This window comes from Cladophialophora psammophila (genome assembly GCF_000585535.1).
Source record: "Cladophialophora psammophila CBS 110553 chromosome Unknown aczJe-supercont1.5, whole genome shotgun sequence".
Lineage (NCBI taxonomy): Eukaryota > Fungi > Ascomycota > Eurotiomycetes > Chaetothyriales > Herpotrichiellaceae > Cladophialophora > Cladophialophora psammophila.
The window spans coordinates 1497799-1522531 of record NW_006912926.1 but is presented as its reverse complement, the minus strand read 5'-3'; the positions used below and the strand labels follow the sequence as shown (position 1 = coordinate 1522531).

The window sequence follows — 24733 nt, the reverse complement described above, 5'->3', positions numbered from 1 at the left end:
GAAGTCGGTCGCCGATGTTCGGACTGCCCCCGCCGCTTACGGAGCCGAGTTTGGTCTGGTGGATGCTTGGCATCAGTCCCGTGTCTCAGCCCCGCAAACTCGAAACCCGCAAGTCGCAGCCCGCAAATCCCCGCATTCGCCAAGGCACGAGCTCGATGCAAACCAGGCGCGACACCAAGCTGCCAGTGAAACATGTTCTAGAGTCTTTCGTGTACACACTTCTCCAACATCTGAAGCCACGACTTTCGGAATACTGTCCAGCCAGTCCAGATGACGGTGTATCGCTGCCAGATCTGCTCCAAGCCATTCAAACGGAACGAGCACCTGAGCCGGCACAAGAGAAGCCACTATGCCGATCGACCGTTTACATGCCCGCTCTGTTTACGCTCATTCACGAGACAGTAAGAGACAATAACTCTTCTGGCCACCCAGGCCGAACTTGCAGAGACTGACCAGATCTATATCGCGCGCCTGAAGGGATACGCTCCTGAGACACATTTCATCCCACGCGAAGCCGCCCCAGCCAACGCGAAGCACCCCCTCGAAAAGACCATGCGAGCAGCACCGCTCTGAGTTCGGCCGCCCTGGTCAGAGTGGCCACCGCGAACCTATTTCTCTCCCCGATATCAGCCAGATGATCCACGACGCTACGCCGCTTCCCCTGCAATGCGACTCCGGCCAGTACCAGTCTCCTCCTTACGATGCCAGCTTTCTCGCCTCGCAGCACGTGGATCTTCCTGCGTTTGCCGACTATAGATCCACGTCCAGGTCCGACATCGACGTCCCTCCCGAGCTCTCTGAGAGCGACAGCACTGTCGTGTTAGGGACACCGGGCGCGATGCTATCGGGCGGCGCTCGCGTCGTGGAGCTCGACGGCCTCGACCCCGCCGACGTCGCACGCCTCTTTAGTAGCCCTCCTCCAGCCCAGACCAGCAACCTCACAGCGCAAAACACTGCCTCGCCGATCCTGGACCGCTACCACTCTCAAGGATCGGACTCACAGCGCGAACCCTTTGAACTCCCCCCCGAGCTGTTTAATAGCGCAGTCGATGTCCACGCCAGGAAATGGCTCAGCGACTTTTGTGACGGGAGCTGATGTCATTTTCCTATGGGTACTTTTAGTCCTGTGAAGGCGTGGTGAAACAGACGATGGCTACATGGATTGATTAATTTCAAAGAGCACCTGGGACCCAAGATTCGCTATAGTTTACATCCATAAAAACTTCACCCATCTGGAGCGGCTTCCCGATCCGTTCAACGGAGAAAGAAAGAGAGGTGCGGCGCTGGGGTAATCACTAGTTGAATTCAACTGCGAGGCCAGCCTGCCAGCCTGCGCCGGAAGTCTAGATCTCAATCGCGGCACCAATCATGGACTCGATCCTCGATTTCAGCCTGAACACCGCGGGGCGGGTCAGGGCAATGGGCCGACCGACGTCCTCGTGTGGCAAGCTGGGAAAACTCTGGACCTTCCAGGCCGAGGCGGCCGTGTCGGCGTACAGGCACGGGTACGCCTCGAAGAAGCAGTCATCCAACTTCTGCGTGTCGAACTCGTCGTATTCGAGGTCGTAGGCGCGCAGGAGGGCGCGCACGCCCGGCGAGCGCAGCACGGGCTTCTTCTCCAGACCTGGCTCCGCGAGCGGGGGAGTGCCGTTGGCTTTCTCCAGGCACACGAGATCCCATACGCGGAAGGAGGTCTTGTCGGTCACGTTGTCCTCGTCGTCGGCGGTGGCGGCGGCGGCTACTTGTTTCTGCTTCGAGGAGCTGGGTTCGGAACCGCCGTCGTGTTCTTTAGAGATGGAAGACGAGGAGAAGGATTGTTTCCTCCGGCCCAGCCGTTTCCGGTGCGCGACGACGTTGTGGATGGCCATCCGGAACAGCGCGTCCACGTCGATCTGGTCCTGGTACATGATCGCCATGTCCCGGACGTCGGGCCACGGCATCCAATCGATCATAGGCGAATGTGGTATGGACAGCTGTATCCGCGTCGGACGGTATGCGGGCGGGAGTTGATTGTATGAGCGCTGGCAGGGGAAATTGCGCCAGAGTTCTGCGTACAGGAAGCCTCGAAAGGTAGCCTGTTTATGGCAGAAAGGGGAAGAACAGGGAACTGTCAGCTTACACACCTTGACCGTTTTAAAAAAAATTTTACAAAAAAATTTTGGTGAAGAGGAAGTAAAGCCAGCCGTGTATGCTTATTGTCTTTTGGGACAGAACATACGTACCGTCAAATTCCAGTACCCTTCAGCTGCAGGCCACGCCTCGCGAACCACCCAAAGCACTCCCTCGGCAGTAATGGCGCGCTGCAAATCATTGCTGTTGCATCCCTCCGTTAGCCGTGCTTGTCCAGAAACCAACCACGAAATGGGGGAAATTTGCTTCTTTTTCTAACGTGTGGCGGCCTCACCTCAATATAGATCGTTCCGCGGCACACTGGAGCAGCTGCCTCAGCGCCGTGATGTACGTGTCGAACCGCGACTTGGGCAGACTGGTGTTGAAGCCCATGACCAGGTCCAGGCCCGACAGCGGGTGCGCGAAGGTGTGGTCGGACAGGGTGGCTCGGCTGAGGCGGGCGAGAGTCCGCGCGATGGCCTGCTGCGCCTCTTTCTGGGACTTGTCGCACGCTTCGTGGTGGGCTCTGACTGGTGTGCGGCCAGCGCGGTGGTTATGGTTGTTGTTGGTGTTTGAGCTTTCGAGACTGCGCGAGCGGTCGTTTCTAGATATTTCCAGGATAGGCGGGTATGTGGGTGCGAAAACACTAGTTGTAGTTGCTCTCCTTGCTGTCTTTGTTTGGGTCGTCGTTGTAGGTGTTGTGACTGAAAAGGCATCATCACTCATCATGTCAATGTCCCCGTCCTGGTCCACTGCTGAAGAATCATCCCGAGCTGGGCTAAAGCTACATGGCCGCCCCAGGTAGTTGCTCTCGGACGACAATCTAGGGCGCTTGAACGCAGGCGGAGTCATAACCGAAGCCGTGACTGTAGTTCCCCGGCCTGGTGACTTATTTTGATGCCGAATAGGCATGCGCTGTCCATGACCAGCAGGTGAAGATCTGTCCGGATGTCGAAATGGTGCAATTTCCAGCTCCAAAAGAGGCCCCTTTGGCTCGGCAGAGACTTCTCCCGGACCATCCTCACTTTCCAGGTAGTACAGACTCTGAGAGTCGTCCAGAACCCATTGTCCAGGCATAGTAACTAGTCTCGAGTGATCGGAGCTGTCAGATGCAGATGGTGCGGTAATTCAAAGGCTGCGCGCTTCGGCGGGGTGTTGCTTGACAGTGTTTATCGAATGCATACTGCGGAGCCCATGCGAGTTTGATCGTGCATGACACTGTGTTCTTGGCCTAGGGGACCATCCAGCATTGGTCAAATCAATATCTAAATTGAATATGTATATCTAACCTTGGAAGAAGTGGCGGGAAAGGAAGAATGCAGGATTTCTCGCCAAGGCTGCGGGCTTTTGGTGCGGGGTCTAGTGAGCAGGAATTGGGCAGGAAGTGGGGTCCCCGGACATTCTACTCCGTCATGATTTGCTGCGCGTTCCACTGTCCCGGTGTCTTCCCCGCATTGCTTACTGGAGGGATGGTGATTGGTCATATCCTTAATGTCTCGTTCAATAGAAATATACCAAGTATATATATATATGCTCGGTTCACATATTATCCAACATATTCCTTGTGCGGATTGCATGCGAATTGCGGATGGGTTGCCCAGCGGCTGCAAAGACGAGCGGGAGTGTGGCCAGCAACACGTGCAGAGATCTGTTCAGGAACGCCTCTTGTGGCGAGCCGAACAATTCAGACTCACTCCGAGCTCATCTTGGTGGAAGCATCAGAAAAGTAGAGTCCAGGGACGACCTAAAGGATTGAATACGGCGAGCTTTCCATGTTCCACGAGAAGCTACCAGCATTTCAACCTAAGAGCCAGGCATCCGTCGACGAAAAGACTTGAGCCACCCTTCAGAAACCTTCCGTAAAGATACTCCTTGTCCAGCACTCATTTTCCCTTTCCTAATACTTTGCTCCATTAGTTGCAGAGCATTACTGTGTGGCCCAAGGTCCCAGAGTACGATGGCCAGTACGTGCTGCGAGGACAGTCAATTTAGATGTTCTTCGGTAAGAGAACGCCAATGAATCTCAACCACCCGCTTTAACAACGCCGATGCCTAGTCAACCTGTCCTTTTGCATGATATGCTTGAGCTAGATCGTTTGTTGAGACTAGTCGATCTAGATTTCCCTACACCGGCGCGCTTCTCAATATCGACTACCTGTGTCAGCAGCCCCACGCCCTCCCTGGCTTTGTTAGCTCGTATCAAGCTCAACCCCTTTGGTTCGTACACATTCACCCATTGCTCAGTGTGAATACCCTCTCCGGCTGAGAAGGGACATGATTGTCGTGCCTGAAATCGCCCAATCTTCGCCCACACTCCGATAGCACTGCCCCAATTGCTGCTGGCGGAGCATGGCTAAACATTGAGTGCATTTCCCAGAAGCTGACCATGTTTACTGACATAGTTAGTCGAGAACCAAGAATCGGCATGTACAGAGAGATGCTATAAAACATATACTCACAGAGCCCGGACTCGATGAGCGAGCTGCAAACAGAGCTCGCTCTTTCCCTGACCACCAATATGGGAATTCTTCGCAACGCCTCGAACGATGACATCCAACTTGTGGAGAATGTCATTTCACTCAGTAAATAACGTGTTGGCAGAGCGAGTAGCCGTCCAGTGCACTGGATTCGCGATTGAATTGGGTGCTGAGTTACAACATCACTCACCTGAACGTCCACCTGGGTGCCCATGTTCGATTGCATCTCGATCTGGCCTTTCTACACTCCTCCACTCTTCCAGCACTCTTTGGTGCATGCGACTTTCTGCGTTTGTGGCTGTCCGCGTATTGCACACGTCCTTGATCACGATGGTAGGTAGGGACATAATCCCATGTACCTGCACCCGCCATCTCGAACCCAATTACGTTTTCCTCGGCAGCAATCCGATCTCAGTGCAGAACAATCTTTGTGACCCCGTTGCCGCACGCTATTCGGCTGACGTGTATGGATGGTTTTCTCGCACCTTGGATCTCTTTCGCTGTCATCTTCCGTCCGCTAGGAGGTATACCTAATGGCCGTTGAACGCGAATGCGGCTTTCAATAGTGTTGCTGTCACAGGCGAGAGCCGTGCGGGAGCTCTGGAGGGTTCCCTCGCAAACTTCACCGAGCGGTGCGTCACCCTGGCCGCAAATATCACAGGGCTCTTTTTGGGGTTTATGCTTACAGTCAGCGGGATAAAGTTTATTATTCTCTGGTCCAGGATAGACGGAGCTCGTAAATGCATCGGTTGCACAGATCTGAGTGTGGAAGATACCAATCTTATCCCTGATTCTCTCTTGAGCGACATATCCAGAAGCCTTCCCTAAATACGCTCGAATTTGTAGATTCGCTGGCCCAAGATCATCTTGGACTTCTTTCCTTCTGATGAGTTTGTCTGAATATTGCTGGCCACACTCAAGCTGAAGTACCGACATATTAAGAATGACGTCGCCTAACAAGGTCAGGACCCCGTCAGGAGTCATTTGGAACACCACCACAGATGCCCAGAATGATGGCGAGTCTGATTCTTTCAAAAGCTAGTGCGAGGATGGGCGGCCACTGCAGCGGAGCTAGCCATCCCAATACCCGACATATAAGCCAAGTCCATATGCTGACCACCTAGACGGCCTGTGGTATATACATTCGAATCTCCAGGCGCTTTGCCATACAAAAGCCATCGGTCTCATACTCTTATTCCAACAGCATTTCCACTGCATTGCGCTCAATGGTCAATGCACAGATAATGGCGATCTCGAAGTTGTCACTGCTACGGAGTCGAGGGCGAGGGCGATCAGAATTCACGGAGCCGGTCCAGTCTGGTCAGGAACATTAGACATCGATGGCAAGATCAACGGACGATGCCAGCGGTCCAGCGCAGGCAACCTTGTCGCTCAGCCTGGTGGCCTCATGACAGATGATTTGTGCTGTCCATCCTCCACCAATGATTGCCAAGGCAGCCTTGTCTTCACTAGGCCACCAAACTAGAGCAAATACGGACTAGTGTCTGTCCTCCTTGATAACACCATGGAAACAATATCAGAGAATGCTTTGTACCCAGTAAAAGCACTCCGTACACTTCACGATAATTTTTGCTGTTGCGATATGGATCTAGTCCATCGAAAATGCGGATGCGAGCAAGTAACCCTCGCTACGCCGCCAAAGAACTCAGCAAGAAGGAATTGGAAAAGATGGAATCGATTCCTGCCGCACGCTGTACGGTATCCGACCATACATAGCCTCAAGGACTCACCCCACGCAAGGCTCGCCTCAAGGAAAAGAGAAAGAAGTCATGCACTCATCAGACCGAAGCAATGCATCCCGTCCCGACGCTTATCCTGGCCCCGAACCCCCCGGATTTGCTGGTCAAGCCTTGCCCCTGATCCGGTGCCGCAACCGAGAATCTGCTACCCCACAAGTTGCTGCGTTGGATTTCTAGATCCACATACTCGCATTGGACGGATGATTGCTGCTGAATGCACCACTGTTGTCGAATGTATATATGCATGAGAGCTTCCTGATGCCTACAATCCTGAATCTTCTTACAGGCGATATTCTCTCAACCCACAACCCCTTGATGGTTACGGAGATTTCTTCCTATCATTGTCTGGTTTGCCTTTGAACTCGAGCGAAACTCCACCGATATGGCACAGGGACCCAGAGCGCCAGATGCACATTCCGAGGTTGATGTCCTCATCATCGGTGCAGGCCCAGCAGGCCTTATGATGGCCAACTGGATGAGTCGGTGTGGCATCCGAACGAGGATAGTGGACAAAAGAGGGACCAAAGTGAGTTGAGTATTCGTTTATATTGTGTCGAACCATACCCACGTCGGCCCACTCGAGCATACCCTTCTGCTGTTTTCAAGGAAACTAACAACAGTGAGCTAGATTTTCAACGGTCAGGCTGACGGACTTCAATGTCGGACACTTGAGATCTTTGACAGCTTCGGTTTTGGACACCGTGCCTGGATCGAGGCAAATCACATGCTCGAAATCTGCCTCTGGAATCCAGATCCCCAGACAGGAATTATTCACCGCTCTGACCGCATTCCCGACACCATTCCAAACATCTCGCGCTTCCAGCAGGTCGTCCTACACCAAGGGCGCATCGAACGATTTTTCCTCGACTCCATTTCCGAGCACAGCAAGAGAACACTGAAAGATGTGCCTGGCTGGCAGGGTGGCATCAAAGTCGAACACGGTGTCATGCCAGTGTCCTTTCAATTTGATGAAAGCCTTGCTGACGACCAGGACGCATATCCCATAACCGTGACACTTCGACATCTGAGCGAACAAGAAGCAACACCAAAGCAGTCTGCGACCAGTGTAAATGGATCCGGAATACAGGATGGGTTATTCCGCAGCAATCTGTCGCCGGACGACACTCAAGAACTGCTGGAGAAATCGAAGAAGCTGCGGGAGAAAGAGGGCGGAGAGGAGACGGTAAGAGCGAAGTACATGCTCGGTGCAGATGGCGCCCACAGCTGGGTCAGAAACCAACTCGGCTTCAAACTCCAAGGCGAAAGCACCGACTACATCTGGGGAGTGCTCGACATCATCCCCATCACCGACTTCCCTGACATCCGAATGAGGTGTGCTATTCACAGCGAAAGTAGTGGGAGTGTGATGGTGATCCCCCGAGAGAACAAACTGGTAAGACTATACATCCAACTGACAACAACCGAGAACGAAGAAGGCGGCAAGAGGGCAGATCGGAGCAAAATCAACCCAGAAACGATTCTGGCCAGCGCACAGAGGATCATGAGACCTTACAAGATTGAATATCGCTATTGTGACTGGTGGACAGCCTATCAAATTGGACAGCGTGTCGGTGACAGTTTCAGTCTGAAAGAGAGGATTTTCTTGGCCGGCGACGCCGTTCATACTCACAGTCCAAAGGTACACACTCTCCGATTTCGTCAGTTCCGAGAGTCCCAAACTAACACTACCGACAGGCCGGCCAAGGTATGAACGTCAGCATGCAAGATGGTAAGTATATCTCTATTCCTCCACAACGGGGTGGTTGGGTAACTGATGGTTCCAGCTTTCAACCTCGGGTGGAAAGTCGCGAGTGTCGTCAAGGGCACCAGCAACAGGTCAATCCTCAAAACATACCAGTCCGAACGACGAAGGATAGCGCAAGACCTGATTGATTTCGACCACCGCTTCTCGCGGCTCTTCTCCGGACGACCGGCCAAGGACGTACTCGACGAAGAAGGCATCTCGATGGAGGAGTTCAAGAACGCGTTTGAAAAGGGGAACCTGTTCGCCAGCGGCGTGGCCGTCGACTACGGGGCGAGCGTGGTGGTGGCCAAGTCCGGCGACAGCGCCAAGCAAGGCGATGGCACCGAAGTGCTGGGCGAAGAGAAGCTGCGCGTCATCAGCAGCCAGGCCTTCGCGTCCGAGGTCAAGGTGGGCATGCGGATGCCGTCGTTCAAAGTCCTCAACCAGGCCGACGCGCGGCCCTGGCATTTCCAGGAACTCCTCAGGAGCAACGGCACGTGGCGCCTGGTGGTGTTTGCAGGCGACATCACGGAGCCTGCCCAAAAGGCCCGTCTGGACGGGCTGGGCGAGAAGCTGGGCGCCGCGACGTCGTTCCTGAAGCGCTTCACACCGCCAGGGGCGAGGTACGACTCGGTCATCGAGGTCCTCTCGGTACACTCGGCCAAGAGGCAGGAGGTCACCATCTTCGACTTCCCTGAGGTGTTTAGGCCGTGGGACGACGGCGACGGCTGGGACTACTGGAAGATCCACGTCGACGACGTCAGCTACCACGAGGGATACGGCGACGCGTACAGAAACTATGGCATCGACCGCGCCCGCGGCTGCGCCCTCATCCTCCGCCCGGACCAGTACGTCAGCTGGGTCGGCGACATGGACGACTACGAGAGCATGGACAAGTTCTTCAGCGGCTTCATGGTCGAGCAGCCTCAGCAGGCTTCGGAGGCCGTGGGCGCCGAGGGCATTAGCCGTGTCTCGTTGAAGGACACAGACGACACGGCCATTCCAGCTACGAACGGCGCAGTCGTCGGTGTGGCAGCAGCATGAAACTTCGCGATATCGTTTGTTTTCAAAAATGTGAATCGAATTGGACTCTAGACATAGGTGCGTAGCCAGGAGATTATATCGAGATGAATACCATAGCGAACAAAAGGTCTTGAACCTTATTATCTTCAAGAAAATAGTTCTCCCTTGCAAAAACGGGCTTCTTCACAGCCCAGATATTTGTCCTACACATGCAAAGTCCCCAATGACATTCGTGTTCTCTCATACCAAACCTTTCTGTTCTCGCGCCTTCTTTGAGCGGATATAAACAGGGAATGTGAGCTAATTAGCGGTGCTCCACGGCCGGAACTGTAATCCTGTCATGTCCTCGAGCCTGCCATCATCCGGGCACCACAACAGCTTTGTGAGCATCATCCTCTCTTCTCCCACGCCCTAACAAGAGCCCGCCCTCGGATCTCTCCTTCCTGCGCCTCAAACCTCTGAATGGCCCTCCTAATCAGGTCTTGTTCAAACCGCACCTCCGCAAGCTGGCCCTTAGCCCAGTTCCTATGCCGCGGACATCGATTCTTGATACAGACGCCGCCTTTTTTAGGCATGTTATCACTTTCATCTTCTTCCTCGCCCGCGGCTGGACTCTGAGAGTGCCGAGCGACGCAGTTGGGTATTTTCGTGTTTCCCTCATCATTGGGCCCGTCCTCTGGTGGTCCTATCCTCGCATTTGCTCCAGCGTCGACGATCGCCCGCCCGCCGTTGTGATTGTACCATGTCACAAATTCATCATCCGACCACGCCATCCTGGGGTCAAATCCACAGAGATCTTTCATCTTCGGATGTGTCTTGCGGACTTCCTCAACTATAGTCGACGATCGAGCCTTGACTAGCTCCGAGAACTTCTCTCGCGCGACAAACATGTCATACCTCGCATTTAATCGTTGCTTCTCCTCTATGATATTGGCCATTGTCGTTGTTTCCAGGTCATCATATTCTAAATCCGGTGGTGCTGTTGTTTTTGAGTCTGCATCGGTCATTTCAACGTCGCGGGGCGGAGTGTCGGGTTTCCTGCCTAGTGCCTTTAGCTGCTCGATATCTTTGCATTTCTCGATCAGGGCTTTGATTTCGCCAGCTCGCAATGCGGAGCCTCGATTGGGAAGCATTTCGTCGTCGAGACTACTGTCGGTCTCATATTCGGTTCTTTCTTCGTCGCTGTATGCTGGTGTGGCGAGTCGGCTGTCGGGATCCACGCCGTTGGCAGGGTTAAGGAGCTGCTTTGAAGGCTTCTCTTTCCGCTTCTGCTTCTTGCGGTGCTTTTTGGATATGGGTCCCTCAATAATATACTGACCATCCTTACTAGTTTGAGCCAGAGGGTCGCCTCTCTGCACTAGTTCCACAAAAAACATTCGGCCACACGCATCGGAGCAGTACTTGCTAGGAGGGACTTGGGTAACACGGGCGGGTTTCCTGCAATCTTTTCGCCGGCACATTCGTTTCCACGTGGTCTGCAAGCCAGGCTTCGCACAAGATGGACAAATGTACTTATCGATCAACTCGCCGTCTCGTTCCTTAATGTTGACACAATTCCCATGGAACCACTCGTCGCAGCCGCCGTCACAAGCGATCATCCATGTATGATTATCTCCTTTCCGGCAGATACAGAATACCTCTCCGTCATCGTTGGAGCTCGATGACGTATCTGCATCCGAAGGTGAAGGAGAACCAATCTCTCGCGATGCGGCGCGAGACGAAGCCGGTGTGGGTGATGACTGTACACTAGCAGCCGAAGTTTGCGTTTTCAGTTTCGAGGGTCCCAGCTTTAGCTGGTTCGTGCTCGGAGTAGCGCTGGGAGAGCGGAAATTCGATCGCGCCGCAGGTGGACTTTGTTCGGACTCGCTCAGTCTGGCCTTTTTGTTCGAGATGCTCTTCACCTTGGCCGTGCCTTTCTTCCTGGCAGCCGCTGAGAGAAGTTTTGTGGAGTCATCAGGTGCCGGTCGCTTCTTGCCCGCTATGGGTGCTGGAGTAGCAAATGGTTCTGTAGATGATGCCCTTGACCCTACGATAGATGGCACCCTCCTCAAAGGTACCACCACCGGTGGTGGCGATGAATCATCACGAGGCTGCGCAGAGAGCGAAATATCTTGATGGTTTTTTTCTTTCTCTTCATCCTCACCAACGTCACCCGAGTGCAGCTCCTCGTCCTGCGCTTCCTCCTCTTCTTGGCGTTTTGCTGCCCTCTGGGCCTTTTCCGCTTTACTTAGCTTAGGGGGCGGGGGAGGAGGACCTCTGGCGATGATATCTTCAAGAGGTTCCAGAGGCTCTCCCGTTAAAGGTTCGACAATGATTTCCAAACTGCGCACCGGTTCCCAGGTTTTCGTGTTGTGAATTTTTGAAATATGATCTCTGACAGAGCGGCGTCGGGTAAACAGTTTGTTGCACAAGTAACACAAATACCTGCGGTCCGTGTGCTGGCCTTCATTCTTGGACGAGTGGACTGACGAGCGAGGCGGAGCGTCTGGATCGGGCTTCCGCGACTTGCCAGGGTGTTTGCGTTGTTTCGGAGCCTTCTCTGGCGTGGCCTGCGCCGGAGCATCTTCACCGTAGAGAACTTCTTCTACCATATCCATGATGGAAGAGCCGGTCGCAAGATTTGGCTCTTCATCCAAAGGAGGATAGCCCATGCCCATCGCCTCCTGCTTGATGTGGTCTTCATCGTTTGCTCCATCGAGACCGATCAAATCGTCGCTATCCTTGAAGAGGGAGACATCATCCATCGTCGTGTCATCGTTTTGCGCGCTCGAGGGAATGGCATCTTGAGGGGGGGGCGCATCATCGTTTGGCTGAAAAAGTTCGGGCGCGAAGTAGGCCGAAGGAGGTTCTGGCTCTGGCTCTGCAGTGTCCATCCTGGAGCAGAAATTAACCCAAGAACCCTAGAAGCAGTCGGAGTTGATCGATCTCACCCATGCGACTCAGTGTTGGAATGTGCAACATCTGAAGAAATAGAATCAATCGCGGGTTCGGGGTTGAGAAGTTCGGAGAGCGTGAAAGGCATGGAGACTGATGGCTGATGGGTCAGGTTGGCCAGGGTGAGAGAACAAGCGTCGCTTTGCCCGGTTGGGCGTCAGTGGGGTGGCTGTTAGGCTCCTCTCAGAGCCAACTCAACCGGTTGCTGGTGGGAAGAAATTGTCACGGTATCAAAGATGTCCATAGAGCATTGTTCTGGAATTGTCCAACAAAAGTTGAAATGTTTAACTACAGAGTCCGCGAGGTGACGCGGGAAGGGCTGAGTTGGTGGAATGGGCTGGCAATACGAGGTATTGGGTAGTAGTTGACTTGTTACTGGGTACGCGCAGTCGCAGGGACGCAGGGACGCGATAGAAACACCACGTGACTTGTTACAACTCAATGCCGCACCCGGCAAACTGTGTCTTATTCTCCCTTTTGGTTCACTTCTCAAGTAACACATGTTCCATCATGCTACCTTGGTGAGCACCACTGCGTATGTCGGAGTGCGACAGTGAAAGTTTGATGCTTTTGCGAAATGCCATACTACTTCTACACTCCAGAGGAAATTCTGCCCAATCACCACAGGCTCAGCTCACTCGACCACTTACCTAGGCCTTTCTCTTCTCTCTTCTGTTTGTCAGCGAGGACCCTGTCTTGCCCTGTCTAATTGCTGAGAGTGACAGGAGCCCGACAGACCTGGTAGTCTCGACAATGGCGCCAGCAGCCTGACTCAAGTCGCACTATCGTGAGGAGCCTTTTTGGACACCCAAGGTGATCTAAACTTCGGGGTAAACTGGCGAAAAGGTGGGGATGCATGTGGAGGACAGCGTGAGAAAGTCTGGGGAAGCTTCATTGAAGCGACGATGCCGGAATCGAAGCCAATAAATACCCCATGCGGAGCTGGAGATTGAAGCTTCGTGTGAGGCGTCTGTACATTTGAGAAACATATGAACTATTTGATTGACTGGCGCGTGCTAACTGCCATTGATGCAAGAACGGCACTAAGCCACATCAACAACGACTATTCACGGATCACAGTGATCTCTTGAAGGATTTACTAGATAATGGAGGACGCCATTGCGTTTATCGGCAGGTCTTGCTCTCGCGCTTCAAAGGCATTCCGTGCTGAGGAGAATACACACAGGCCTAGGGACCATGGGATACGCTGTGGCGAGCCACATCCGCAAGAAAATCTCGCGCCAAACCGCCCTATATGTGAATGACATCAATCGATCAGCTTGCGAGCGCTTCATCCAGGAATTCGGTAACTGGGGACCAATCCATATAGTCGATTCAGCCAAGGCGGCAGCAGCCCTGTCGAAGGTCGTCATCTCCATCGTACCGGGTGCAGCAGACGTCCGTGAAGTATATCTGAACCCTGACAGGGGAGTAATTGCCGCCTCCAAGGACCCAGAACGTTTAATGTTGGATTGCAGCACAATTGACTGTCAAACTTCCAGGAATGTCGGCGAGATACTGGGGAAAGCTGGATCAGGCACTTTTTGCGACGCACCAGTCTCCGTACATATCCCGAAAAGAGAGCTCTCGCCGCTGGACAGATGCTGATGGTGCTCAGGGCGGCTTACCGGGAGCTGAAGCCGGAACGCTCTCGTTCCTGATAGGACACTCTCCACCTTCAGAGCACGACCTGATAGCAACAAGAATAGAAACGGTCATCACGATGATGGGCTCTCGTGAGCGATTTTTCTGGTGCAACACCGCGGGCTCTGGCCTCGCCGCCAAAATAGCAAACAACTATCTCTCGTGCACCATCCTTCTGGCCACTGCCGAAGCTATGGCCATCGGTATCCGGCAGGGCATCAACCCGACCCTTTTGTACCAGTGTATAAAACACTCGACAGGTCAATCATGGATGTGCGATAACGTCCAACCGGTGCCCGGGATTTTGAGCCATGTGCCGAGTTCAAATGGCTATACGCCGGGTTTCAAGACACAGATGATGATCAAAGACATCACTCTTGGAGTCGAAGCGGGAAGGGAGGTCGGAATTGAGCCACGGATGGCAGAGACGGCGTTGAAGGTCTTTGAGAAGGCGGCTGTAGATCCAAGATGTGTGGATAGGGATGGCTCGAGCGTATACTTGTACTTGACAGGAGACAAGGAGGATGATTACCAGACCAAAGACGGTGAGGGCGCACCAAGTTCATAATGCTCAGCATCTGGGGCTGTGCTATATCAAGGATCATTCCTTTTTCTCTTGGGAGTCGACAAGAGACAGCCTTGCCAGTACAAGTACAGTAGGTCATTTGATGCACAAGTGGAGAAGAGCTGTGTCCGTCGTTGCCCAGTATGGCAGTCACTTCTCTCCACATGTTCCCCCACCCTGATCTTCCTTGGACTATTAATCCGTACTTCTTGGCTTGAGAGATAAATGTTGGCTGATTGAAAGTGAACTGTGCACCCTGACTGGTAGCGTGGTGACCGTCTCCTTGTTCTTGCAGCATGAACAATGCCAAAGAGTAGCCAATTCATCATCCATGCCTCAGGCGAGACAACGCACTACATCGCCGACGACTTCACCGATCCCTGGCGAGCAGACCGGCAAACGATCCTGCTTCAGGGCGGCTTTGCTCGCCATGCTGCCTTCTTCTACCACTGGGTTCCCGCTCTTTCACGGCACTACAACGTGATCCGGCGAGACTTGCGCGGCCACGGGTACTCTAGTGCGCCGTCTATCTCCAAGAAACCAGACGCGTACACGCTAGACGCTATTCTCGGTGATATCATCGATACCCTCGACCAGCTGGGGATCGAGAAGGTGCATTTCTTCGGAGAGAGCACCAGTGGAATGTTAGGGGAGATGCTGGCCGCAAAGCACCCGAAGCGTCTGCACAGTCTGACCATTTGCTCTTCTCCCGCCTACCTGCCGGAGAGCACGCAGAAATTCCTGGCGTTCGGAGAAGAAAGTTTCGCCGCAGCATGTCGGAAACTCGGGTCTCGAGAATGGGCGACCAGGCTGAAATCCCAGCCGGGGACCATGGCCCATCCTGATCCGGGATATCATCGTTGGTGGCTTGATCAGATCTCAATCAGTTCCGGTGAAGGACTGGCCAGCTACGCCGAGTTCCTGAGCACGCTTGACGCCCGACCGTGTCTCTCTCAAATTCAGATTCCGGTCCTCATTCTCGCGCCTGCAAATAGTGCTGCGACAAAGTTGGGGGAGCAGAGGGGAATACAGCAGCAGATCCAAGGTAGCAAATTGGTGGTTGTTGGGGGGGCAGGCCACGAGATATACGTGGACAAAGCCGACCAATGTATCAGCGAATTTCTGGAATTCATCCGGAAGCTCAAAGGATAGTCCGGCTCTCTGCTTGGGTTGTGATATCTAAATGGTGCGTCTCTGGTGATCCTGGATTCTGGGAACATCCATCTGAGGATTTGGTACCCGTTATTGTTTGCATACAATTCTCGGTTGATCCTGATATGTTGTCTTTTTCCTATTCTTCAACAGGATGTTCCGCACTTGCAAACCCACTCGTTGGTCTCCCTGCGAGATATGACCTACACATTTGCACCTAGTAAGTACCATCGTCGAAAGGGACGGCTACAGAAATATTCTTTTCAGGGCGGCTTCTCGTGCTGCTAGTCGCTCGGCTAGTGGAGAGGACAGACAAGTGCTCCAGCGGCGAAGCATCGCGGGGGATTTCGATCACAACTACCAGCTTCCAGAAGGCACAGTTCGATATGTGCCAGTCTCGTTCATCATAGTCATTCCCATGCCCATCAGGAAGAGGCTTCCGTGAAGCAGACGAGGCCAAGAAGTCTAATAGATTGGTGGAAACGGGACGACGAAAAGGGAACGGCAGTATGATGCATTAGCTGCCGGGCGGCCAAAGGCACCAAAAGGCGGGCAGCAACGTCACTCGGCAATCTCGAGATCGATGAACGCTGAAGGGGAAGGGCTGGTACATCGGCGCTGGAGATGCCAACCACCAAAGTCTCGCCTCAACTGCAGCTCACTGTCAATCCATTAATAATTAGGCTGAGCATCCTCTCCTGCTGTTGATGATTTCTCCATCACTTCTTCCACTCTTCTACACCAATACAACAGAGGAGGTTCCTCGGTACCCTGCCAACATTGATGAGTGGCGCTTAAACTGCCTTCACTTCAAGCTGGTCTCCTCCAGCGCAGCCTGATGCCGCCCGCAAACTCACCCTCTGTAAGTTCCTGTCCTGCCGACCCTACTCGTGTCTACACAGAGCACTGGTGTGTTCGAGGCAAGATCCTGGTCTCCATGCTATACCTGCCTTTGTTATTGTGAACCAGCTGCGTTCGTCTAGCCGGGCTGCTCTGGGACTGACGGTGTTTACCCGCAGGACACCCGCCCCTCGACTCCGCCTCCCAATCCCTACCTGCGACAACTCGAAGAAGCCATTGCTACTCCTGTTCCCGACCTCGCCTCTACCCTGAATCTCACTTCGACCGATCCACGTTCACAGAACCAGCGATGGGCCAATCGCCCGCCGACTCGAGACAACGAAGGTGATGGGTTTGGGTTTAGTCTCACGCCCGAAGAGCTTCGAGAGTGGAATGCTGAAAGTCAACTACGGGCTGCAATGCAGACTCAAAGGGCCGAAACGGCAGGCAGAGAACGATTCAACGGCCGCGACTGGACAAGTCCACCAGCGCGTGCTAGTGATGACAGCGATGGCGATATTGAAGCTATGGGGATTGGCGCAGCTCGTACAACTGACACCAATGCAAGGAGGGACTTTCTGCGCCTTGAACGGGTTCTGCAGGGTTATAGATCAGCTCGCAGTGCTATGAGGCCGACCCGGAGCTCCGACCTGGGAGCGGTGCCCACAGCCAGTGCCCTACGAGCCTTCTGGAACGAAGAAGCGGATGACGACTCGGCTACCTCAATACCTGGCGTATCAGGATATTCCTTCAACCGTTACCGAAGAGAGCCTCCTCCCAGGCAGGCCCAAAACGTTCGAGAGCCTACCGAGCCTCTCTTTGCGGCGTCAATCAGTTCCCAACGATCCGACGCATTCAGGCGGGTGAGGAAACTGATTCGGTATCTCTCCCAGTTAAGACATACGGGTGTAGAAGGTGGTCTCGAAGCAGCCAGAGAACTGGGGCTCGACTCGCTGTACGCGTCAGACGACTCCTACGCGCCCAGTGACCTTCCCATGCACATCAACAGTCTTCCGGTCCCACAGTACAGTTCTTGGTTACAAGCCGGAATGGTTTGGCAAGGTCTGCAGTCCACAGAACGCGAGCCTCCCCGCGGCTCTGCTGCCACGCTTCGGCGCCACAGACAACGCGAGCTGATTCGCCGGACCATCGCTCGACGGAGGGTAATATCTCAGAGCGTCATCCCCGGCGAAGAAGCTGCCGAGCCTCCCACCGAGTCCCTGCTTGATGCCGAGCGCTACCTTTCCGACTTGTTACAGGACAGCAATGGCCGATGGGGGTTCTCCCAGCGTTCACCCACATCGTTGTTGTCACATCCTACCCAGACGACTTCTTCACAGTCTACGGAGCCTGATCACTGGCCGGTCAAAGTGACGATTCATTCTGTGGATTGGGACGCCATGACAGTGACTGGAATAATGTCTGCCAGCCAAATGCCGGAAAAGCTCTTCTCCCTCCACCAGTCCGCTTCCCCACAGCAGGGCGCGACAGCCAGCATGTCGAGCTTTTTCACGGGAGAGATCATTGATTTCCGACAACAGCCCTTGGAGACGGAGAAAGAAGGTCGAGACTACGAAGTGGGTGGCCTGGACGTGGATGCACGGTACTGGGAACGGCTGGGACCTTTCAGGAAGGAGATTGAGCGAATCCGACATTTGCGGGGGAAGAAGAGAAGTGAGTATCAACAAAGCAGCTCACTTTGGGAGGCACTACGGAAAGCCGCCGGTGCTGATGGCGAGAATAAGGATTCGCAAAGCACGTCGAATGCACCCACACCGTCAACGGACGACAACATCACAGTTGACGAGTCACCCATGAAGGTTTTCGAGACTCCGGAGGACAAAGAAGCGGAGGGTGATGAGATCATGGCTCGCAGTTTGGGGAGTGCAAGGTGGATCGAAGAAAAGCTGGGAAAGGAATGGATTCTGATGCGGTGGAAGGAAAGATGTTTTGTAACACTTCCGGGGAGTTCTACGAATACAAGCTCGACAAGGACCATCTTCACAGAGCGTAGATCTGGTGGAAACGGCAACGGATCGACATCGTGGGGGTTGACCATTGCAGGCTTCTATTACATCGCACTGAACCGTCTGACGGGGGAGATTGACGGGTTGTACTACGACCCTGGATCCCAACCCTATCAGACCATCAAGATGTTACCAGAGGGCACACCCATGTCACAGCCCCAGCCTTGTGGTTGCGGGCGGCACGACTGTCGAGAGCCAGTCGGGGTCAAGAAATGGTTCCCATCAGTCGAGTTCCGGTGAAGGACGAGGACTACCCGCCAGAAGCGAGCAGGCAAGCCACCAACCAACATGTCAGATTAGTCTCGAATGGAACTGTCCAACACGCCGTGTGCACGTTCAGCCTGATTGATTCTGATTTCGATATTCTTTTTTCGTTTGCAGACAGAAGGCTGAGGTATTCTTGGTACCCAGCTCGCCAGTACTTGGTACTCCGTAAAGGTTCAAGCGACTGCGGGAGTGAGGCTATGACGAGCTGTGATGACGTGCTCGCAGCCGTACATCCAGCACTAGATCGAGTCTAGTTTCGGCGTTGCTTCTGCGTCCTTTTATTGTTCAGAATTGTTTTCAAGCTTCAGCGGCCGAGAATCATTGAGCTTCGGCGGCTTCGCTTCTTCTCTCCACTTTTCTTGCGTCCCGCAGCAGTCGACAGTGAACAGTGCAAGAGAGAGCGAGAGCGAGAGCATTCAATCCCGCTCTTTGCTTTCCAGTCAACTACCTACTGGACCTTGAGAATGACGCCCACAGGCCTCTTGGACTCGTTCCTGGCTGCCATTCAAGCCTCGCTCTCCGTCCTACTGGTCATCTTCTATGGAGGCGTGGCCGCCCATCTCAAGCTGCTCAATTCCGCCAACACAAAGGCAATCTCCAAGATATGCGTGCGCATGTTCCTGCCCGCCCTGCTGGTCGTCAAGATCGGCTCCGAGCTACATGCAGGGTCGGCGAACCGCTATCTCATTGTCTTCGTCTGGGCCATCGTCTGCCACCTCATCTCCTTCTTGATCGGCATCGTCGCACACCTATGGCTGGGCATGCCCGACTGGACCACCGTGGCGTTGATGTTCAACAACACGACTTCTTACCCGCTCCTCCTGATTGAGGCCTTGGACGAGACAGGAATCTTACGTGCTCTGATCGTGACGGACGAGACGACCGATGCGGCCGTTGAGAGAGCCAAGAGTTACTTCTTGGTCTTTGCGACCGTCAGCAGCTGTTTGACCTTCGCGGTTGGGCCTAGGTTGATCGATACGGAGCATGCCCCCGAAGAGGAGTCGAAGGAGGACGCATCAGAGCAAGATGAGCCTTTCGACGCTGTCGAGCGGCAGCATCGCGATGCAGAGGACGCCGATGCCAACGAGGAGACGGGTTTGCTGCAGAGTCCCGAATCCTCCACCTTCCCGCATCAGCAATCGACCGTCTCCTTCGCAAACATCGCTAGCTACGCGGAAAACTCTTTTTTCCCCTCGACGCGACGCTCGTCAACGGCGGGACGTCCATCCCAACCCTCTCGTCGACCCTCGTTGGCTGTGCAGCTAAAGCGCCGGCCATCAATTGTGCCAAAGAAGCAGTGGTACAAGCTCGGTCCCCGTGCAAAGTGGTGGCTGCTGTTCATTTCGGATTTCTTCAACGCGCCCCTCCTCGGAGCCATTGTCGGTGTCATCATCGGCTTGGTCCCCGCCCTTCATCGCTCCTTCTTCAACGACACCTACGAAGGCGGCATCTTCACGGCGTGGTTAACCGCGTCCCTTAAGAACATTGGCGGGCTATTTGTCCCCTTGCCCGTAGTCGTGGCCGGTGTGAGCCTCTACACTGCCATGCAAGAAGTCAGGAAAGCATCGGCCGGCGGACAGAAAACTCAGCCAATGCCGTGGCCGACTGTGACTTTCATTATGCTGACGCGGTTTGTCGTGTGGCCCGCGGCATCCATCTACTTCATTTTCTTGGTCGCTTCGAAGTCGACCGTGCTGGGGCCTGATCCGATGTTGTGGTTCGCGATGATGCTGATGGTGAGCGCACGCACCTCCAACCCTCTCTGGTCCAGCTTGAAAAACAGAAACAACCCGTGTCCCGTTGGGTGTGGAGGAATAAGCTAACCGCGATGTCATTCTCCCTGTAGCCAACCGGGCCTCCAGCGATGAAATTGATCACACTCGTCCAGGTCAGCGACGCGGAGGAGGAGGACGAGCGCAACATTGCGAAGCTGTTGACTGTGAGTACTGTCCCTGCATGCGCTGCTACTCTGCTGTCTCATTCTTATAGAAATGACCCCTCTGCATGTCTGAACTTTTTTAAAACTGACGAGAGTGGCACGATAGATCTCCTACCTCATCTCTCCGATCTTGAGTTTCACCGTTGTAGGCGGATTGAGGGCCGCTCAGGCGGCGATTCCGTCGTGAGAGTATAGAAAGATCAATCTGGAAACAACGAGAGAATCGAAAACGACCCACGATCGGGCGATTCGCGAGTAACGTGTCTGCCCTACCCCCTGTGGAGTTTTCTATTGGATTTTCTTTCAACTTCTTTATGTGCGACGTATATGAAAATCTGGATGACCCGAGAGAGAGAACTGGATGTTCCCATACATGTGCGTCCGGCTCTCGAAACTTTTGACTTATTTCTATGTTCCAAATTTGGAATAAGCTTTTTCAATATAGCATATAAAAATACCGAACGACCCCATGCCCAGTTTTCATTTCTCATCACCATTCTTTTCTATATGGTCCAGAGCCTTTATGAAATAGGGCAAAAACTGCTCGGGATCCTCACTGAACGGGAAATGGCCTAGGCCTTTCATCTCTTCAAAGACGGCGCCCTGGATCTTGTCGGCCGTTCGCCGGCTCGTCTCGGGCGAACAGCTATAGTCATACTCGCCCGTCAACATGTACACGGGACAGAGGGCGGTGTCGATGAGGGCCATGCGGTCGCGGCCGTCCCAGCCCTCGAAGTAGAACTTCAGATCCCCAGGAAAAATCTGTGAGGCCTGCGCCGAGTACAGCCACCAATTGAGCCGCTTGTAGAGGGCGGGCGAGCTGGGCGACATCATGCCGCACACGCGCTCGGCGTTGAGGATCGCCTCATCACCCTGCAGCGAGTAGATCGCCGACGCCTGCTGCGCCGGCAGGTAGTCGCATGCTTCGCAGGGAATCACTCCCCGGACGTCCATCTCCTTCGCGCGCAACGCCACTGCGAGACACACCTGGCCGCCCATGCTGGCGCCGGAGACAATGACGCGCTTGAGCTTGAGTTTCACGATCATCTGGTGGATGGCTGAGATGTAGAAGTCCTCGCTGTTCGCGTACGATTGAGGGTATTGATGGGTGCCCGGGAATGAACGCCCGTGGCCGGGCAGGTCGAAGGCGTACATGGTGCATCTGCGTTGCAGGGCTTTGTTGAGCATGAGGGAATGGTACTGTCGAGAGTCGGCCCCTGCTGTGTGAAGGAAAAGGATGTTCTGTTCGCCTGAGCCCGAGGTCTCGTAAAAGATCTTGCATTTCCCCACTGGTGTCAGGGTGAGCCAGGTGTAGTGGCCCACGATTGAGTCGTCATCGCGCTCATCGTCAAGAATGTATTCCTCTTGAGCCGACATAGCGGGCGGGGGATGCAATGCGTCTCGAACGCAATCTAAGACGATCCTCCACAACCGAGCATGTTTGGTGAAGGCTCCCTTGTCGCCTGTAACTTCAACTCCAGAACTCTGACCCAGCAGCCGGAGCATTCCCCAGTATGACTGGAAGGGACGCTTTGGGACAGCGGCGAAGACTTCCTGCCAGTGTGATGATTGTGCGTTGAGGTCGAATTGAGGTGTGCAGTCAGGCGTCGAGCCTTGCTGGACCGCGGCCTTCCCTTGTTGAATGCTGAAGAGAAGCCTGTTGCCAGAGTCTGCTGCGCGGACTCCGAAGCGGACATTGTCAACCTTGTTTGCGGAGGCTTTGAATTCAGCATCTCCATTTACCGTTGCTTCGATTTGACCAAGTTTGGTACTGTCGATGGTGGAGAATAAATCCCCAGCTGCTGCTGCCATGGTCTCGACTCTGCTTCACTTGTACCTTTGTTGTCCCTCACGGTACCCGCCCGTAAGAGAAGAATATAGCGTCACCAAGTCATCGAGAGCGAGTGCTCATTTGAATCAGCGCGGATGGCAAGCAGGAGTCGACATCCCCGCACGGTGCGAATCGACCCGAGGTTCACACCATCCAAGACTGATAAGATCTTAACATAGTTCCCGCATTTTGCGTGCTTCCAAAGCTCAAAACACGGCAGTTTGTTGGCAGTCTTGCCTCCTCGCGCAAAGGTGGGCGGGCAGAAGTTTCTCCTCTGTTACTCCGATGTTCGGCGCCTGGGTATTTGATGTTGCGGATGGGAGTATGAGGATCCTTCCACTAACATAACTCTTCCCTAACGACCAGCATGTCCAAGTCGAACGGGAGAAGTTGTTGCGGCCCACACCTTCAATAAATGGGCATGTTAGCAATTCCATTTGAATCGAGGGCGTTGTGGTTGGCCCTCTGGTTGGCTGTCGACGTTTCCCCATGAGCTTGAATTCGAGCAACAATGGCGCTGGATTCAACTTCGTTCGACAAGCTCTATCTGGAGGGATAATATGCAAAGTCGTCCTCGAAAGGACTCTTCTACCTGGGACTCCGAGGATAACACATCATGACGCAGAATGTCCCCAGTGCACGCAAAGAGGATGTGGATCTCACCATCCCTTATGCTGAGGCTGCTTCCAGGTGCTTTAGAGGCGGCTCTGGATCGGCTTTGCTGATGTTTTGAAGGCAGGGTCTGTGTAGCAAATTTGCCCTACAACGTACCCGCCGCCACGGCCGCCGCCACGCTCATCGTGAAAACCGCTGCTGTTCTGATGACAAGGAACCTATTCATTGCCGAACCGTACAAGAAATCTCCTCTTAGCGCACTAGCATTGGGCCCCGTGTTCGAGAAGTCCGGCTTCCCCAAGGGCGATTTCCAGGTTCTTCCAAGAGACGGTTCGACAGGGACATACCTTGCAAACATACGTGGATTAGGCTGGTGAGTCGTACCCTGAGTTTTCTTCACCATGCAGACTCTATTCACCTTGTTGACTGGGCAGAGGAGCTCCATCAGAAGTGTGTCGACCGAGAAGTGAATCCAGGTGATTGCTGGGTAAGGCAACTTCAACCGGTTGAAGCTTGAATGAGATATGTCAGTCTCGCATTTCGCGGCCATCCAGAGTCTAGCTGACACAACATTTGAGGTGGAAGGTTCCTGCGATAGTGTTCGGGATGACCTGTGCAGCGGTGTCGAACTGGTGAGTCGATTAGTTACTAAACAACGGGAATGAAATCGTCAATGGCGAACAGGACAATCAATGACCTCCTGACCCGCTCCGGACAGGGCTAGGTCGCAGCATCCTTTGTTGGACGTTGAGAGGATGCGGCATCTCAGAAGCTAGGCAACTCGTTAGATGCCAATGTTGCAAAAGAGTCCCTCACAGACTAGCCTCACTCGACAGAGTCAAGTCCATGGTCGCCCGAGCTCGAGAGGAAGCCGGACTTGTAGGAGGCGGACCAATCTGGCAACGAAGGTTGCTTCATCGAGCGAACCGTGTTCCGAAACCCAAGGCTTGGTGCCCAAATCTTGACGGGGGTTCGTTCGGACCGGTTTCCATTGTCCTCACAATCAAGACGGAACAGGACACGATTCGGTGGACGAATTGACACTGGGTTCGGGCTCATGAACGGTGTCTTCATTTCACCCGAGATCTCGATCATGCACAGCAATGCAATCCGATGGGGTACACGTGAGCTGCGTCAATGTGGTAAGTTATGTCCTATAATGTTAGCTGGACGTGGCCGGGTTACTACCTCTAGCCTGAAGAGGGACATGCAGGTGCCCCCTGGAAGGATGAAGCAAGCCGACCTTCGTCGAGAAATGGGGCGAGTATGTAAAGTGACATAGATAATGGCTCAGACTCGAGGAGAGAGCTTGAAACAGACAGTGGCACTGACTGTCTAGTTGCGCGTTGAGGGCTTTCACAGAACTTGAAATCCGTTCTCATCAAGTCAATGCTTTGGTGGAGGGGTCCGCCTTTGACCGACTGATTCACCCAACAGCATGAAATCTGAGGATTGATCCACATTCGCAATGGGAATGTTGGTTGCCAAGTCCTCGCGGTGCAAGAAGCTGTCGTAGAAGAGGTAGTAGAGAAGTTTGATTGACCGGTTGACAGTTCCATGTAATACTCCGTACCGTGGAACACCCCGTGCTGTGGAGGTACTTGGACAACGAAGGTGGCTGTCTTTCGAGAACCTGTTCGGGTTAGCAAATGCAAAATGGAGTGACTTGGCCCTCATACCATGGCTTGATGTCACAATACATTATAGCTATAATTGGTGCACCGAGCGGTGAGTCTCCGGAAAGACATTTTCGGACTATCTATTCTTCTTCGAGCTTCGTAACGACTTAAGCGATCAAGCGTTCTC

At 53.8% G+C, this 24733-nt stretch overlaps 11 protein-coding genes across 11 annotated transcripts; 8 read left to right on the top strand and 3 right to left on the bottom strand.

Moving 5' to 3' along the window:
• Positions 1–14: 14 nt before the first annotated feature.
• Positions 15–573, top strand: A1O5_04197 (uncharacterized protein; the record flags this gene model as incomplete). Its single annotated transcript, XM_007744805.1, has 2 exons — positions 15–401; positions 433–573. The coding sequence occupies 2 exons, from the start codon at positions 15–17 to the stop codon at positions 571–573; spliced, it is 528 nt and encodes a 175-aa protein (XP_007742995.1).
• A 61-nt stretch (positions 574–634) lies between these two features.
• On the top strand, positions 635–1096 carry A1O5_04196 (uncharacterized protein; the record flags this gene model as incomplete). The annotated part of the gene is made up of 1 exon (XM_007744804.1): positions 635–1096. The coding sequence occupies one exon, from the start codon at positions 635–637 to the stop codon at positions 1094–1096; it is 462 nt and encodes a 153-aa protein (XP_007742994.1).
• Positions 1097–1343: 247 nt separating this feature from the next.
• Positions 1344–3186, bottom strand: A1O5_04195 (uncharacterized protein; the record flags this gene model as incomplete). Its single annotated transcript, XM_007744803.1, has 3 exons — positions 1344–2075; positions 2223–2313; positions 2405–3186. 3 exons carry the CDS (start codon positions 3184–3186, stop codon positions 1344–1346), a joined length of 1605 nt encoding a protein of 534 aa, XP_007742993.1.
• A 3542-nt stretch (positions 3187–6728) lies between these two features.
• On the top strand, positions 6729–9134 carry A1O5_04194 (uncharacterized protein; the record flags this gene model as incomplete). Its single annotated transcript, XM_007744802.1, has 4 exons — positions 6729–6872; positions 6975–7985; positions 8042–8075; positions 8131–9134. 4 exons carry the CDS (start codon positions 6729–6731, stop codon positions 9132–9134), a joined length of 2193 nt encoding a protein of 730 aa, XP_007742992.1.
• A 368-nt stretch (positions 9135–9502) lies between these two features.
• On the bottom strand, positions 9503–11986 carry A1O5_04193 (uncharacterized protein; the record flags this gene model as incomplete). Its single annotated transcript, XM_007744801.1, has 1 exon — positions 9503–11986. One exon carries the CDS (start codon positions 11984–11986, stop codon positions 9503–9505), a length of 2484 nt encoding a protein of 827 aa, XP_007742991.1.
• Positions 11987–13244: 1258 nt separating this feature from the next.
• On the top strand, positions 13245–14259 carry A1O5_04192 (uncharacterized protein; the record flags this gene model as incomplete). The annotated part of the gene is made up of 2 exons (XM_007744800.1): positions 13245–13610; positions 13666–14259. 2 exons carry the CDS (start codon positions 13245–13247, stop codon positions 14257–14259), a joined length of 960 nt encoding a protein of 319 aa, XP_007742990.1.
• Positions 14260–14559: 300 nt separating this feature from the next.
• A1O5_04191 (uncharacterized protein) lies at positions 14560–15408 on the top strand (the record flags this gene model as incomplete). Its single annotated transcript, XM_007744799.1, has 1 exon — positions 14560–15408. One exon carries the CDS (start codon positions 14560–14562, stop codon positions 15406–15408), a length of 849 nt encoding a protein of 282 aa, XP_007742989.1.
• An 838-nt stretch (positions 15409–16246) lies between these two features.
• Positions 16247–18515, top strand: A1O5_04190 (uncharacterized protein; the record flags this gene model as incomplete). Its single annotated transcript, XM_007744798.1, has 2 exons — positions 16247–16270; positions 16428–18515. The coding sequence occupies 2 exons, from the start codon at positions 16247–16249 to the stop codon at positions 18513–18515; spliced, it is 2112 nt and encodes a 703-aa protein (XP_007742988.1).
• A 491-nt stretch (positions 18516–19006) lies between these two features.
• A1O5_04189 (uncharacterized protein) lies at positions 19007–20668 on the top strand (the record flags this gene model as incomplete). Its single annotated transcript, XM_007744797.1, has 3 exons — positions 19007–20278; positions 20389–20481; positions 20588–20668. The coding sequence occupies 3 exons, from the start codon at positions 19007–19009 to the stop codon at positions 20666–20668; spliced, it is 1446 nt and encodes a 481-aa protein (XP_007742987.1).
• Positions 20669–20961: 293 nt separating this feature from the next.
• On the bottom strand, positions 20962–22293 carry A1O5_04188 (uncharacterized protein; the record flags this gene model as incomplete). The annotated part of the gene is made up of 1 exon (XM_007744796.1): positions 20962–22293. The coding sequence occupies one exon, from the start codon at positions 22291–22293 to the stop codon at positions 20962–20964; it is 1332 nt and encodes a 443-aa protein (XP_007742986.1).
• Positions 22294–22928: 635 nt separating this feature from the next.
• A1O5_04187 (uncharacterized protein) lies at positions 22929–23304 on the top strand (the record flags this gene model as incomplete). Its single annotated transcript, XM_007744795.1, has 2 exons — positions 22929–23002; positions 23052–23304. The coding sequence occupies 2 exons, from the start codon at positions 22929–22931 to the stop codon at positions 23302–23304; spliced, it is 327 nt and encodes a 108-aa protein (XP_007742985.1).
• Positions 23305–24733: the final 1429 nt, after the last annotated feature.